This window comes from Pristis pectinata, chromosome 11 (genome assembly GCF_009764475.1).
Source record: "Pristis pectinata isolate sPriPec2 chromosome 11, sPriPec2.1.pri, whole genome shotgun sequence".
Classification (NCBI taxonomy): Eukaryota; Metazoa; Chordata; class Chondrichthyes; order Rhinopristiformes; family Pristidae; genus Pristis; species Pristis pectinata.
In genome coordinates, this window is record NC_067415.1 from 16,008,329 (window position 1) to 16,024,261 (window position 15,933).

Here is a 15,933-nt window from a genome sequence, read left to right on the forward strand (position 1 = left end):
GGTTTATTATTGTCACCGAGGTACAGTGGAAAAACTTGTCTTACATACTGATCGTACAGGTCAATTCATTACACAGTGCAGTTACATTGAGTTAGTACAGAGTGCATTGAAGTAGTACAAGTAAAAACAATAACAGTACAGAGTAAAGTGTCACAGCTACGGAGAAAGTGCAGTGCAATGAGGTGCAAGGTCACAACAAGGTAGATCATGAAGTCATAGCCCATTTCATTGTATAAGGGAACCGTTCAATAGTCTTATCACAGTGGGGTAGAAGCTGTCCTTAAGTTCGGTGGTGCATGCCCTCGGGCTCCTGTATCTTTTACCCGATGGAAGAGGAGAGAAGAGAGAATGTCCTGGGTGGGTGGTGTCTTTGAATATGCTGGCTGCTTCACCAAGATAGCGAGAGGTAAAGACAGAGTCCAGGGAGGGGAGGCTGGTGTCCGTGATGCGCTGGGCTGTGTCCACAACTCTCTGCAGTTTCTTGTGGTCCTGGGCGGAGCAGTTGCCGTACCAAGCTATGATCCATCCAGATAGGATGCTTCTATGGTGCGTCGATAAAAGTTGGTGAGAGTCAAAGGGGACAAACCAAATTTCTTTAGCCTCCTGAGGAAGTAGAGGCACTAAGCTTTCTTAGCTGTGGCATCTATGGAAAGGCCTTTAAATACAAAACTTTTATGGAATTGTTGAAAAGCCATGCACTTATGCATTTTCTTCCTGATGCTTGTTGCAAAGAGCAACAGTATGTTTTTTATTATTGTCTCTTCTTTCCCCCCCTTTTTTTTATTCTGATCATTCTTCCCAGGACCCTGTTTGTAATAAGTAATGAATATCAGAATCTCAGTTCATTTGCTACTCTGAAAGCAAAGATTTGCTTATACTAAGGGATGGCTGAATGCTGCTCAGGCTGCCATTTGATTCTGTCCACGAGAGGGTCAAGTTTGGTGAAGATGTATGGCATGCTTGCATTCATCGGCCGAAGCATTGTCTAAAAGTTAGGACGTCATGTTACAGTTGTACAAAATGGTGCACTTAGAGTATTATGTGCAGTTCTGGTCGTCACACTGAGGAAAGATGTGATTAAACTAGAGAAGGTACAGAAAAGATTCTCAAGGATGTTGCCTGGATTAGAGGGCTTGAGTTACAAGGAGAGATGGAACAAAAGAGACTGAGAGGTAACATGATAAAGGTATGTAAAATTGAGAGGCATAGATGGGATAGATAGCCAGTGTCTGTTTCCCTAGTAGGTGTATTTAGAGCTGGAGGGCATAAGTTTAAGGAGAGAGAGAGGAGGTTTAAAGGGGGACTGAGGGGTAAATTTTTCACACGGTACTTGGTATCTAGAATGAGCTGCCGGAGGAAATAGTGGAGGCAGGAATGGTAACATGTAAGTGGCATCTGGACATGTGCTTGAATGAGCAGGGCATCAAGGAATATGGAATTAATGCAGACAGGTGGGATTGGTAGAGATAGGCATGATGGTCACCAAAGGTTTGGTGTTCCAAAGGGCCTGTTTCTATACTGTACATCTGTGAATCTGGGTTAACCTGATTTGCCTTAGCAAATCTGTATTGGCTTGCCTTAATTGGTTAATCCTGTGCATTCCATAAATTTGAGCATATAATTTAGTCTGGCACTTCACATTTGGAGATGGTGATGTTCAGATGAAACATTAAAACAAAAGTTAAATGTTTTAAAAAAAAAAACTGGCATTTGGAAAAAAATTGAAGGGATGCTCCCTTTACCAATACCATTTTAAATAAAAGCATTGATCATTTTGCCTTGTTTGTGGGATTGTGCTGTATGCATTAGGTGTTGAAGTTTTCTTCATTGTAACTGTGGCACCATTCAGTAAATAATTAGCCGTGAAATACTTTGTAATTTAATGCTCATTCTTATTAATGTTTTGGAATCCCTACTAATTCTAAACTAACCATAATAACATAAATAAGTGCTGGCATAACAATTGTTTTCTTAATTTCTATTGTGATTGTTTTGGGTCATTCATTTGATTTAAAGTTACATTTAAAGTTTTTGGCTTTTGGATAAAAGATGGTGAAAGAGACTTTTATTAAATTGCGTTAGTTCTCTATTCTTAAAGAGAAACGTATGTTTGTCTATTTTTGTTCCTACTTTTTACTTAGTGTGTAGCATCTGGTAACTGGGAAATAAAATATTTTAGTTAAGTTTGTAAATCTTAGATCTTTTAAGTATTAACAGGATAAAACTTGTGTGAAGCTGAGAGAGCATCTTATTTTCATTTTAATCTGAAAAGGTTTACAAGAATTGGGCAAAATGAAAGAGGTACAAGTGCTAAATTGTGACAAAGCATGTTACAGAAACTTCCTTTTTGAGTTTCATTTTATCTGGAGCAGCAAATGGTTCCCTGATCTCAAACACTTTTTACTCTCCATACTGTGACCACCCCCTTCATTAGCCTGCTTGAACCTTTATGACCCATCCAAAACTCAGTCTTCTAATTGGCTTCTCATGCTTACTATTTCCTTTGCTCAACTCATTTGCTTAGGCTGTAACACAAAATTCAGTCTTTGAACTCTTATTTCTCTGTATATCTTTCTTTATACATCCTCTAATTCTCAAATCCCACTTCTGAACAGGCTTTAAGTCACTTTAGGAGTCTGAGTTAAAGGTGTTATACAAATGCGAGTCTTTTTGAACTGTGGCTAAACCTTTTCTCGCACTGCTTAGCCTTTTGTTTAAACTTGAGTAGTACATCATTCTATTTGAACTTTAAGTCGTAGAGCTTTGAAGCATGGCCCACTGTGTCTACATTGACCATTAACCATCCACTTTCACTAATCCTACACTGATCCCATTCTTTTATTACATTCTCCCACATTTCCATCAACTCAACCACCTCTAAGATTCTACTATCCATTTACTAGGGCAATTTACAGTGGCCAATTAACTTGCCCAACCCATATACCCTTGGGATCTGGGAGGAAACCAGAGTACCTGATGAAAGGTCACAGAAAACATGCAAACGCTGCACATGGTCTGGATGTCAGGATTGAACCAGGTCATTGGAGCTGTGAGGTAACAGCATTGCTAGCTGTGTCACTTTGCAGCCCTGTTCTCTTAACGTCATTGGAAATGGCCCTTCACTTTCTACAATGTTTACCTTTTGCATTTCAACTTTTGGTTCCATCATAGTTATCTAAACAAATTTATAGTACTATAGTGCCTGCTGTCATTTAGCAGTAGCCTTTCCTTTGCTGTAACCACTGATTGGAAGGGAGAGAGAGATTAAAGGCTGGGGTAATATTTCACGAGGCAGTCTTCTAATAAGTCAAGAGACTAGAAAATGAAGACAGAAAACGATGGCTAGCTCTGGGACAAATCCAAGAGCTCTGATTGTAAATATGCAACAAGGGCAGAGATTAATTCTTGGATCAGATTCAGAAGACTTGAGTGGAAGTTGTGATGGACAAGTTGCACAACCATTAGAGCAGATTTGATTTTTTAAACCCCTCTGCTTTAAGAGGATAACTCTGAAAGGAGTGTAGTGGAAGATGAGTTCAACCAAGGTAGCCAAGAAATTCCTAGTTGAGGATTAAAATCTTTCAGTTATCTGGAAACTTCATGTATTCTGAACTTGTGGAAAGGTGCTGACCTCCCTTCATATCCCATTTCTAAATGCCTTAAATTTCACACTCCTGGAAAAGGAATATTTCTCTAATCCTGAGCAATCAGCAATGTCTCAGCCTAATATGGTTTCTGAGTGTACAAGTGCTTCCTGGTTTTTCTGAGTTCTATGTTTGGATCTCAAACAAAGTGTGCATCAGAGGATTACTCCAAAATCCTATTGTTAAAACACCAAAAAAAATAATGGGAGTTGCTTTGGTGTATGTCAAATGCTAACCAACACTGCCCACAACTGCCCTACCCTAGACACCAGATGGGAAGTATAAAAGAGCTTAGCCGAAGGAGGTGTGGTGAAGAAAAATGGAGAAGGAGATGAAAACATGTGGCTTGATTAGGGTACCATAAGCAACTATAGTGCTTTTGTTTTTTTTGGGGGGGGCGTCTGAGTGTCATTTGAGGTGCAAAGATGATTGAATGAATTTGTGTTTATAAAATGCCTTGCTATTATTTTGCCTTCTGACATAATTAGGATTTAATGTCATGAGAGAACTGGAATTAGTGTATTGCTTTTTTGTAGTATGATTCTATGTTACTCCCTATAATGCTTTGGTGGCATTTTCTCAAAACTGTATCAGAGGCATAATCAGAATGAATAAAACACTAGAGCAGATCATAATCTAAATTTGAACTTTTAAAAACTCTACATGAATTTATTTTATTTAAAAGTCATCTCCCAAGGATTCATTATGGTCATTCTACAGATTTTTGATTTAATATAAAAGTGACAATTGCCATTTCTCATTTAACACTAGTTTGCTATTGTATATCCAGTGTGATCTGAGTGTGCTGCTCAACCATCTGGCACAGAATTGGGAGTCATCATTATACCTAAGCTCTAACTCTTCCAGTGAAAATGAAATGATTTCCTTGTGGTTGATATAAAACTGACAATAAATAGTCTAAAATTCTCAGTGGAGTTATTAGCACCATACTTGATTCCAACCAGACCATCTTTTTGGACAAGGATGTAAACTGTGTAATCACCAATAAATCATGTACAAATTCTTCCAAAGATCTGTTTTATCAGTCAAAAACTATGAATTCTTTATTGTTGCTCTTTAGATTGAGATCTTATTTCTTCAGATTTTTGATCTTTAATGTTCATTGGGTAGAGCATTCAGTACTCAGTCTAGAAATCTGTCTTGAATATAATCAGCGACTGAGCCTTCACTGCCATATTGTATAATAAATTCCAAAAATTCACCACCTCTGGGTGAAAGAATTCTCATCCATCTTCTGACTGACCATCCTTTATTTTGAGATTATGGCCCTGGTCTGGATACTACATCCAGAGAAAACGTCAACCCTGCATTAACTCTGTCAATGTAAACAAGAAAACTCTGGATGCTGGAAATCTAAAATAACAGAACATGGTGGAAATACTCAGAAGCAGAGTTAACATTTCAGGTCAAGGACCCTTTGTCCAAACTGGAAAGGAGAGAAAAGATACCTGTTAAATTCGTTAAATCTGTCGAGTTCCATAAGAATTTTGTACATTTCAATAAGATGGTCTCTCATTCTTGAGTACAGGGCTAGTTTGCTTAATCTATTATCCAACATAGTCAACTTCCCTGGATTCAGTCTGGTCAAACTTTTCATAGCACTTCTTGTATTGCAAGAATTTATCCCTTGGGTAGGGAGGTCAGACCTGTATGGCATATTCCAGTCTTGTCAGTGCTCTATACAAGAGGAGGAACATGTATCTACTCTTGTACTCTAATCCTCTTGCGGTAATGGCCAATACAATGCTTGCCTTCCTAATTGACTGCTGAACCTGCATGTTTGATTGTTTACTAGGACACCCAGGTACCTCCTAAACAGCAACACTTTCTAGTCTCTCACTTAAAAGTGCTGTCTTTTATTCTGAGTGGGTGAGCTCACATTTGTCCACATTGTATTCCGTCTGCACATATCCATACACATTTGTTGACTCTCCATATCCCCTAAAGCCTCTGTGCATCCTTCTCACATTTCAGCCACCTACCTCTGTATCATCAGCAAACATTGATATATCATACTTGGTCCCCTCTTTCAAATCATTGACAAAGATTGTGAACAGCTGGGATCCCAGCAATAATACAGCGGCCTACTGGTCATAACCTCTCAATTAAAAATTACCTGTTTTATTCTTGTTCTTTTTTCTGTCTGTTGACCAATGCTCAATCAAATCAATGTTACCCCTACTACTGTTTAATAATCTTGTCTGCGACACCTCTTTGAAGTCCAAATATACCACATCAGCTGGTTCTTCCTCATCTATTCAGATTAGAACCTCAAATAATTCCAACATATTAGTCAAATATAATTTACTTTTCAAAAGTTCATGTTGACTCTGTGCAATTCTTTTTGTATATCTTCCAACTGGCTATTTCTACTTAAGATTTAAGCACTTTCCCTACTACAGAAAAGTTTCCTGTTTTGTCTCTCCCTCAAATAGTAGGTTACATTTTACTATCTGTGAGAACCATCCCAGGATCAAAGGAATTTTCAAAAACAACCAATTAGCTGCACCCTTCAAAACCCTAGTATGCAGGTCATCAGATTCTGGGGATTTTTTGGCTTTAATCCCATTAATTTATCCAATGCTAGTTTCTTAGAAATCTTAATTTTTCCTAGAACTGTGGCCCTCCATTGATGTTGGGAGATATTTAGTGTCTAACCAAAATATTTAATTTGTCATTTCCTTACTCCCCAGTATCATTTCTGCTGTCCATAAGGTCCCACATTAACCTTTGCTAATCTCTCTTTACAAATCTATAGAAGCTCTTGCAATCTGTTTTAATTTTTTGTTAGCCTGCTCTTGTTTTCTCCTTTCCTCTTTACTATATTGTTGATCTTTTCTGTAACAAGTTGCCTATTGGTTATTTTAATGCACCCTGTGGTAACATTGTTTCTTTCAATTACAGTAAACAGAGAGAACCTTTGGCTGAAAACCACACAGCGAGCCGAATGTGAGTATTCTTACAAATTTACATACTGTTTTTAAACCGCTTTGAAATATTTTCATGTCAGGTGCATATTGACATTGTTTTGCTCTTTTCAGTCCAGGCCTGAGATTTTGCAAGTTTAAAAAAATAATCATTTTATGTAATTTTTTTAAAAAGAATATAATGAGCTAAGTGTTCTGCAGTAGACCATTAGGCCCTTTAGGTTTGCTCTGCTGTTCAATGTTATAACTGATCTGCAAGTCCAAAAATATCTCAGCCTTGAACATATGCACAGGCCTTTCGGGTAAAGAACTGCAAAAGTTCACAATCCACAGAAGTAACTTCTCATTGCTATTTTAAATAGTGGACTTGTTGTTCTGAGACTAGTTTAAGATTCTGTAGCCAAGGGAACCAGCCTCTTCTAACCAGTCAAGCCCTCTGAGTGTGCAATCACATTCTAAATTCCAGAGTATAAGCGCATCCTCTTCAATCTGTCATAGGACAATTGCCTCATCCCAGGAATCAATCTAGTGAACCTTGATTGCATTGCCTTTAAGACATATTTATTCTTCATTGATTAAAGAGACAGTACTCACCTAAACCATTTATAATTGCAGCATTTCCCCTGTTCTGTTTCTGCTATCTTGCCCACTCAAGTCTCTATATCCTTTTTATAAGCTTTTTGCAATGCTATCATAGCTGCTTTTCATTTAGCTTTGCTTTGAGAAATAACTTCTATATGCCCTACCTAATTTCAAGATTCCTTATTTCGTGAACAAACCTGGCACCTTTTGAATGCCTTAATTTTTTCTCTACTTCCCCCACCCCCCATTACATACGTATATTTGCAAAAAAAAACAGATTTGTCAGACATGATTTTCCTTTATAGATCACTACTTGTATTATCATATTCTATGTCTCTTGTCATATTTGAATAAATATTGCTACCTATTATCTGCAGTGTTTAAGGTTATAACTTGGTCGTCTTGGGATCAGGCTGAAGTTAGCACCTTTGATTAAGGAACATAATAGCTGTTTCATAACAACATGATCATAAGGCTAATGAGTTTTGTACACCTTGAGTTAATATTGGTTACTTGTGCAAGAATTCTACTGGCCAGGATCAGCATGTGTTTTTTTTTGCAGAAATTGGTTACTTGCAAGTTTTTTTTAAACAATTAGGACATGAGAGAAAATGAATGTGTTAATCTTGGTTGTTCTAAATGTAGGTGCCACAATAGCCAGTTTAAAATAACCAGGAGAGTAAACAAAAGTGATAAAGGCACATGAAATGACATTGAATCTGGATTGTTTGGTTATGTATTTAACAGGAAATTGTTGCTCTTACAAACATAAATGCCAGAACCCTGTTTAGCTTTTTGATCTTGCAACTTGCATTAAGTGCTGTTACCAGTTCTGCTGTGTTTTGTGAAGTACTTTGAAAGGCTTTGGAACAGGGCTAGGCCATGTCACACATCCAGCCAAGTGTCATTCAATTAGATCATGGATGATTACTTTTACAATCTTTAAAATTTGCATAATCTTCATATTAAACATTTTTATTTGTCGTAGCCCAAGTAGATTTTTGGAGAAATTTTCACCAAGCCGTTTGTATGGATTATTTCACATCATTTCTGGGTGGCCTAGCTCAAAGCTTAAGATTATGCTCCTTGTTCTGAACTCCCACAACAAAACAAATAGATTCAGCATAGGAAAAAATAGAAACTGTGCTTTGTCCTACTCAAGTCCAAAGTAGTATTCTGAATCTGGCTTTCCACACCACTTTACCTTCCAATGTCACCAGTTGATCATTTCTCAAGGCATTCCCTAACCCATGATCTGATGCAATGTAACCAAGTCTGCCAGGCAGGGTACATAGTTGCAAAAATAACCAATGAAACTAGCTATCACTTACTGCCCTCGTCATGTTCAGGTTTCTATTCTACAGAACCAGCCTGTTGACAGCATCTTAGACAAGTGTGACCTGTCACTTTTAGTATTTTGCTTCATGCTGATATTACTGGATTTCATTCCCATAGAGGTTTTCAGTGCAGCTGCTGCATCTATTGGGAAACGTTTTTGGTGGGCAGATGGCAAAGTTGAGTTTTAACAAATGTCACTATGATTTGCAAAGAATTTCAGAAATGGTAGTACTGCAGGACTTAAGAACACAAAGACTTGTATTAATAGTTTTTTTTCATGTCGCCACCCATGAGTACTGGTTTACAATGCATAAAACAGCAAACTATTTCAGGATGAGTTCAGTACTACATGTTTCATTGCTTTCTTTTTCAATCTTTTTTATTAGTTTTCAAATTAATACACATTAATATATCAATGTTTATGCATGTAATACAAAGAGATCAGGAGAACAATCATAACATGCATGATCATGAAAAACAATAGAGTATAAAAAATCTGTAGATCCAATGATCTGTTAGTGAATGAATATAAAAGAAAGATTTATTATAAAATATAAAAAAGAAAAAACCCAAAACAATAAGAAAAATTATAAACAATATATCAAACCAAACTAAGCTGAAGAAAAAAATTCAAAAAAAAAACTGGACTAAAATTTCTCAGTAGAAACAGAGCAATATTATGTCATCAACTCCATTCCTCTAAATTGAAAGGTTATTATAAGGGGATCTATATCATGTGAAAATATTGAATAAATGGACTCCACATGTTTCATTGCTGTTTTCTTTGATTCATAGACCTCTTGGGCTTCACTGCAATAGCTCGTGACGTCCCACCACCAATGGATGGATTGTATATTGAAAATATCTGATTATTAAAATCGTTTAGTGAAATGACGGAACTTGATAAGCACAAGTTTTCTAAGTGATACAGCAGATCATTTGTGTTGATATAAATTCAACATGGCAAAACTGTTCTATTTTTAAAATGTTGCTCCAAATTTTTGTAGTTCCCAGCGGTGTTACATCCCTATTAGTTTAGCTTTCCAGTTGTAAAAGGCTGAATTAAAGCAGGGAGCTGTATTATTTATGATTATGATGACGTGTCATAAGAGAATAAATACTTCCCTCTAACAAGGAAGGCAAAGAGAAAAGGCCAAACAAAAAGAAAATAATCCTGAGGAAAATAACTAAAGAACTGTTCTAGTGGATTTAAGGGGGCAAAGGTGGAAGAAAAGGAAGAAAAATGTTTATAGTTATAAAGTTGAAAGCATAGGGCAGCACAGTGGTGGAGCTTGTAGAGATGCTGTATCACAGGTCCAGTGACTCGGGTTTAATCCTAACCTCTGCTGCCTTTGTTGAGTTTGTACATTCTCTATGTGACTGCTCTGCGTCCCGCCCACATCCTAAAGCTGAGCAGGTTGATTGGCCATGTAAATTGCTCCTGGTGTGTACATGAGTGGTAGAATCTTGGGGAATTTTTGGGAATGTGGAGAGAATAGGTTACAATGAAAGTTAGTAGGGGATAAGATTGCTCTGTGAGCTGGCATAGACTTGATGGCCAAGATGGCCTAGTGTGTCAGAATGAAATCTGGAAGTGAGTTTTAGGAGAGGGGAAAGTGAGAGTAAGAGACAGCCATTCAGAGTCAGGGTGTGACAAGACAATGACCAAGCTAGCCATCCAATGCAGAGGGAATTATAGTGACTCTACAAAAGTAGAGTTGATGCCTGAGAAAATACATGAGGGAATGAGACATTCAAAGAGACATAGATGTAAGTAAGAGGAAGTAGAGCATAATACCAGAGTCAAGGAGCAAGGTCTAGTAGGAATGAGCTGAAGAGGAATGACCAATCCATAGAAGGGAGAATACACATGAGCTAGAAAGAGAACTAAGCAAAGAATATAGAGTCAACAAGGTGAAGGCACTAATTGGTTGAAGGAAGTCACTGAGGTTGGAGAGTGTGCAACAGCAAATGGCAGGCAGAGAACAGACTAAACTGAACAATAAACATTCAAAGGACAAATATTATTGTCACCAAACCATTAGCAGTTTGTCCCATAATCTTTTATTTTAAAAATGTTCAATTGTCTTAGATTTTATTGTATCCCAGACAGATTAATTAATTGATTTGGGTATTATTTTGTGCAATTCTGACTGTTGATGATGCACTGTCATTCGTTCCCAGTCACAGCAACTTTGATTCAGTTTGCAGAAGCTTAGTTCAACACCATCTGAAAGGCAACTACATACAAGAATGAGAGCACAAAGTAGTAGTAAGAGTCGGCCACCCGCTTTCTCAAGTCTGTCCTGTCATTCAATATTCTTATAACTGATCGACCCCAGCAGCTTGTGTTTAGACTGAGCTTAGTTACCTACAGCTAACTGTTCCCGCTATTGGGTACTTCAGTGAGGTCACACTCCAAGCTGATCTGTATATTTACCCAACAAGGCTTAATAAATATTCATATTCTGAAACATTTATTACCTCTCCCCTCGCCTTCCCCACCCCCTTCATGAGTATTTGCATAAGCAACAAAAATAAATCCACATCCATTGGTGTTTTTCTCAGTAAAAGAAACTTACAAATGGTGATCTAACTACACTCAAGATGAAAGAGGGCAAACTTGTGGGATTATCAATATTTGAGTGTGCCATATTAGTTGCGCCAAATAATTGAAGTGAAAATTTGATTATTTCTGGGAATTGTTTTAAATTACTGGTTCAAATGGACAAATTTGAAACTTGCAAATGTTTTAAGTTGAAAAATGAAACTAGCTGCATTTTATGGCTTGTACTCTAACATCTTTTCTGGGCTCCCAAAAGTAATCTCAAAGATGGGTAACCTATTTGTTAGAAATTGATAAGCACAAGTAATATATCAAGGTAAATAGGTGCTATCTTTTTAATTAGGGATTTGTTCAGGGATTTCAGAAAATTATATCATTGTAATTGACATGGAGGATTGAAATGTTTACTGAATCAGAACTCGACTGTTTTGGAGAGTTTTGTGTAATCTTAATTGCAATATCTGACTTTTTTAATATAAAAATGCATAGGTATACACACCAGCTAAGGGAGCCTAAAAAAATGGACAAGTGTCTTGATGTGCCTCTGGTGGAAATTATTAGCATTTATATTGTTGAAATTAGTGAAGGGCAGGTGTCTGTGAAGAACATGTAAATGTTAAGATCATTGATATTGTCTTGTATGTTGTGACCAGTTCAATGATTTTTTTGTTTGAAAAAAGCATGTCATGTAAAGATTATAATGGGCCTGCTAAAACCACTAGACAAATAGCAATTTTGAAGGATCGCTTTTGTTAAAGGAAAGAAGACTAATCATTTTTGAAGCATTCAGTAGTATTCATCACACCAATGGGACAGTTATCAAAACAATGTTCAGGCTCCCATGGTATAACAAATCCAATCAATATTTGCAAATTTTAAATTCACTTGAGACATTTGACCTCAGCAAATTGACCAGGCCCTTAATTTTCTTTAAATGGTAAATCTCTTTGTAAACAATGGAGAAGATTATTCACACACTCTTATTATACTTAGGGACTAGATCTGCTATAAATGAGAACATACTTTTCAATATTGTCTCTTTCCAGACTCAGCACTTCAAACGTTTTTGTAACATTTCTTAGTTCAAAATTGCTATTTTGTTTTGATATTTTGTTTCAACTAAATTAATAGGATTTTGGATTCTGATAAATTTATGTAGGTTTAAAAGATGCATGCTTCTGGCATTTGCCAGGTGTACTTACAGAATTTACTTGTGACGTTCTGATCCAAAAAACACAGTTTATTTCTAGGAAATGTTGTATTTGATCTCACCTTGGAGGTGCCTAAGGGAATGTTTCTCAATATGTGTTTATAAGCATCGGTGCATGTTTTAGGAAATCATTTGCCACTTTTCTTTCATAATCCCCAAGAGCACAACCTGGCAAGAACCCTGTGTGTACCTCTGCAGTGTTTCATTTAAAAAAAACGCTCGTGTAGACATCATGAGGGAAATGACATATAGGATAAGTCCAAATTAATCAATAAATTTGTCTTAAAATGCTGCAGTGTGCAGCCAGTTTCTGAGTACGTACTGTGATTGTATAAGTGATTTTGATACAATGACATGGTATAGTAGGTATACTTCAAAAGGATGCTAAACCAATTTTTATATCAATTCTAGGGCAGAGTAATGTCCATTCTGTTCTTTGTTTCCCGGCAATTGTCATTCCTAGTAAAAACATTCACCAACATAAAAAATTCTGCAGGTTGCTTGTGCTAAGGGAAGCAAATGTTAAATATCAATTAACAGCAATATTTTATTGTGCAGTTAATTAAATGAAACACTGCTGTGCTAATGCTGAACTATGCTTCATTTTTGGAGGCTGTACTAATCCCTCTGCCTACCGTTTTGAATGTTTGCCACAGGAAGCGAGCAGCTGCAAAGCATCTAATAGAACGCTACTACCACCAGTTAACTGAGGGCTGTGGAAATGAGGCCTGCACGAATGAGTTTTGTGCTTCCTGTCCAAGTTTCCATCGTATGGATAACAATGCTGCGGCCATAAAGGCCCTTGAGCTTTTTAAGATTAATGCAAAACTATGTGATCCTCATCCTTCCAAGAAAGGAACAAGCACTGCCTATATGGAAAACAGCACAAAGAGCTCTCATAACATCATCTGTTGTTCAGAGACAAAAGTGAATAAGCAAGATATGCAGGCTCAAAGAGAAGACTTTAAAGGTGAGTGTCAATATAGTGAATGACATTTACAGTTATGTATGATGATCTAGATATCTTTTAAATTCTGAAAGGTCTTGATAAAATTTGGAATTGCTTCAACTTGTGGGGAAGAGCAAAATCAAAGTTCATCAATGTAAGAAAATCACCAAGAAATCAAATAAGGAATTCAAAAAGGACTAATTTAACTCTGCAGTGAAAATGTAATCTTTTCCCACCAGGAATGGCTTTAAGAAGAGGCTATGTATTATTTAAGGGAAGAGGAAATCAGAAAATCTGAAGGGTGGCAGTAGGCTCAAATTGGCTGGATTAGTTGAGCCAAGTAGCCTATTTCTGTTTATATTCTGTGATTCCAATATACTTGCATTCCCAGGTGATAAATTTAGGAACTTCAAGGTCGTTTTAAATTACCAAGCACACTTACATTTGTAGTTAGTGATGAGGAGATGCAAGTATGTTGGCAAGGGAAAAATGCTGATTTGTTTGCAGGGCATTGATTTCTGACTTATTGAGTGATTCAGGTCAATTTTAAACCATAAATGGCAACAATAAATGAAGTACAGAAGCTAAATAAGACAACAGGTGCTATAACAGATTCCAATGCTGTTATATGTATATATGCAGAATATAATTCATCCAATATTCATCTAGATGGATTCTTAGAACTGCCTTAATTCAATTTTGTAAGGAATTTGAGCTTCAGGAATTTAAGCAGGTGTAATCCAGTTTAGTAAGCTTAAGCTCTTGCTACATTCTGTCAGTGTTGAGGATAAGCCCTATATGTTTGGCTGCATGGGGACTGAGTGCATTATGCTCCTATTGGCCATCTTGCCAGCATAATATCTGAGGCAACTCTGATCCAACCCAAACAGATAGCACTACTAAAATAGGTATTTTATATTCATATGGCTAGGTGTCATACCAGTTGATTACATATATAAAAAAAAATGTGTATTTTGAATATAAAATATGTAATTGGGTGTTTCAAAGTGTGTCCTCCAGTACCGTTCTGGCTTTCCATCCCCAACCCCTCTGTCTCTCTTTAAATTGTTGTTTAAAGCCAACCTCTGCTGCTTATACTTCATGCATTAATACCAAATTTTGTTAGTGTGAAGTACTTTGTATTCATTCATTGAGAGGTACAGCAAGGAAACAGGTCCTTTGGTCCACTGAGTCCACGCTAACTATCAGGCGCTACTTGCAATAATTAATCCCATTTTTTTTTTATTCTCCCACATTCTCAACTCGCCCCAGATTCTACCACTCACCTACACACTAGGGGCAATTTACAGTGGCCAGCTAACTTACCAATCTGCTTTGGGAAAGGAGGAAACCACAACACCAAGGGGAAACGTGTGGTATCAAGGAGTATGTGCAAACTCCACACAAACAGCACCCAAGGTCAAGACTGAACCAGGCTCTTTGGTGCTTAGAGTATGGACATCATTGGCAATCTTGCGATTTATTGTTAGTCAAGAGTCGACCACTTTGGTTGTGTTGCATGTATACTAGACCTGATATGGATTCCAGACTTGCTTCGTGAACTCTACAGGCACTTGTGACAACCTGATTCAGTTTGTGGTTGTATTGCTGAGACTACTTTTCATAATTCCAGATTTTTTTTTGTTGCTGGCATTTAAATTACTCAGCTGCCATGATGGGATTTGACCATTTCTCAGGGCCTATGGTCCAGAACGCCAGCTGTTAATCCATTTAACCACTCCTTCCACATCCTAAAACTCTAGTATACAGTATCTTGTGTTGAAGTTAGTACATACTGTAAGTGCCACTTAATTTTCCTGTCTTATGACAAGTACCTCTTGCATTCAGAAAAAGCTTTCAATGTTGTCCTGTGATCTTTCATTTAAATCACAAGAATGGTGAACTTTGTAAACCAATTTATTCACTGAACAACTTTATTATGTAGCAGATGTAATCATTGACTTTGTCACCAAGCTTTTCGTTATTCAGTTAGATATTATCAAGCTTGTTTTCTATTTGGCTAATGTTCATGTTACATTAGACACTGATTCTTAACCTCAGTAGATCATGGATAAACAAGTCTTGTAGAGGGGTAAAAAAAAATAGTTCATTGGTTAATCCTGACAAATATTGCACTAAATTTGCTTCAGGCTTGCACCCTCCAGTGCAAGCAGTGGTTTTGCACAAAGTCATTGACACTGAGCTTGAAAGAACTTGGATGTTATGTTGTAGTGTTAATGAGCAAGTCAAATTTTTTTACCTTCAGCTTTTGATTACATTTGTATTTGAAAGTGTTCTTGTATGGCTAGAACCTAAATAGGGTATGAATCTTTAATGTTCCTCAAATACAGAATATTGAAATGTCGTTCTGATCTGAGCTTTGAGTACCTGGATGCTAATAACTTTGCATCTTGATTCTTGCCCTTTAGGCATTTGACAACTTGCTATATTTTTTCTTTGTTGCAGAGGGTAGAATAAACACCCATTTCTGGAGATAGTCCTCAGATGAAAATGAAAAACCAGTTAGACAAGCTATATCCTGTGTTTTTTTTGGGGTAATATTTTGCTCATTCCTGTGCAAACAGTAACATGATAAATATAAAAATGGTGGCCTGGATGTCACAAACATCCAATAGCATTAAGGTATATTCTATGAAGTATTTTGGCTGTAAATATTTTGTGATATCTTGAAATAT

At 36.9% G+C, this 15,933-nt stretch overlaps 1 protein-coding gene across 1 annotated transcript in view; it reads left to right on the forward strand.

The window, feature by feature from the left end:
- ube3a (ubiquitin protein ligase E3A) overlaps positions 1-15,933 on the forward strand; it is a 44,672-nt gene that overhangs the window by 13,329 nt on the left and 15,410 nt on the right. Inside the window, exons 2-3 of the mRNA XM_052026435.1 lie at positions 6,570-6,614; positions 12,945-13,258. Of these exons, the coding sequence (XP_051882395.1) occupies positions 6,570-6,614; positions 12,945-13,258 (359 nt within the window). The remainder of the gene's footprint in view (positions 1-6,569; positions 6,615-12,944; positions 13,259-15,933) is intronic.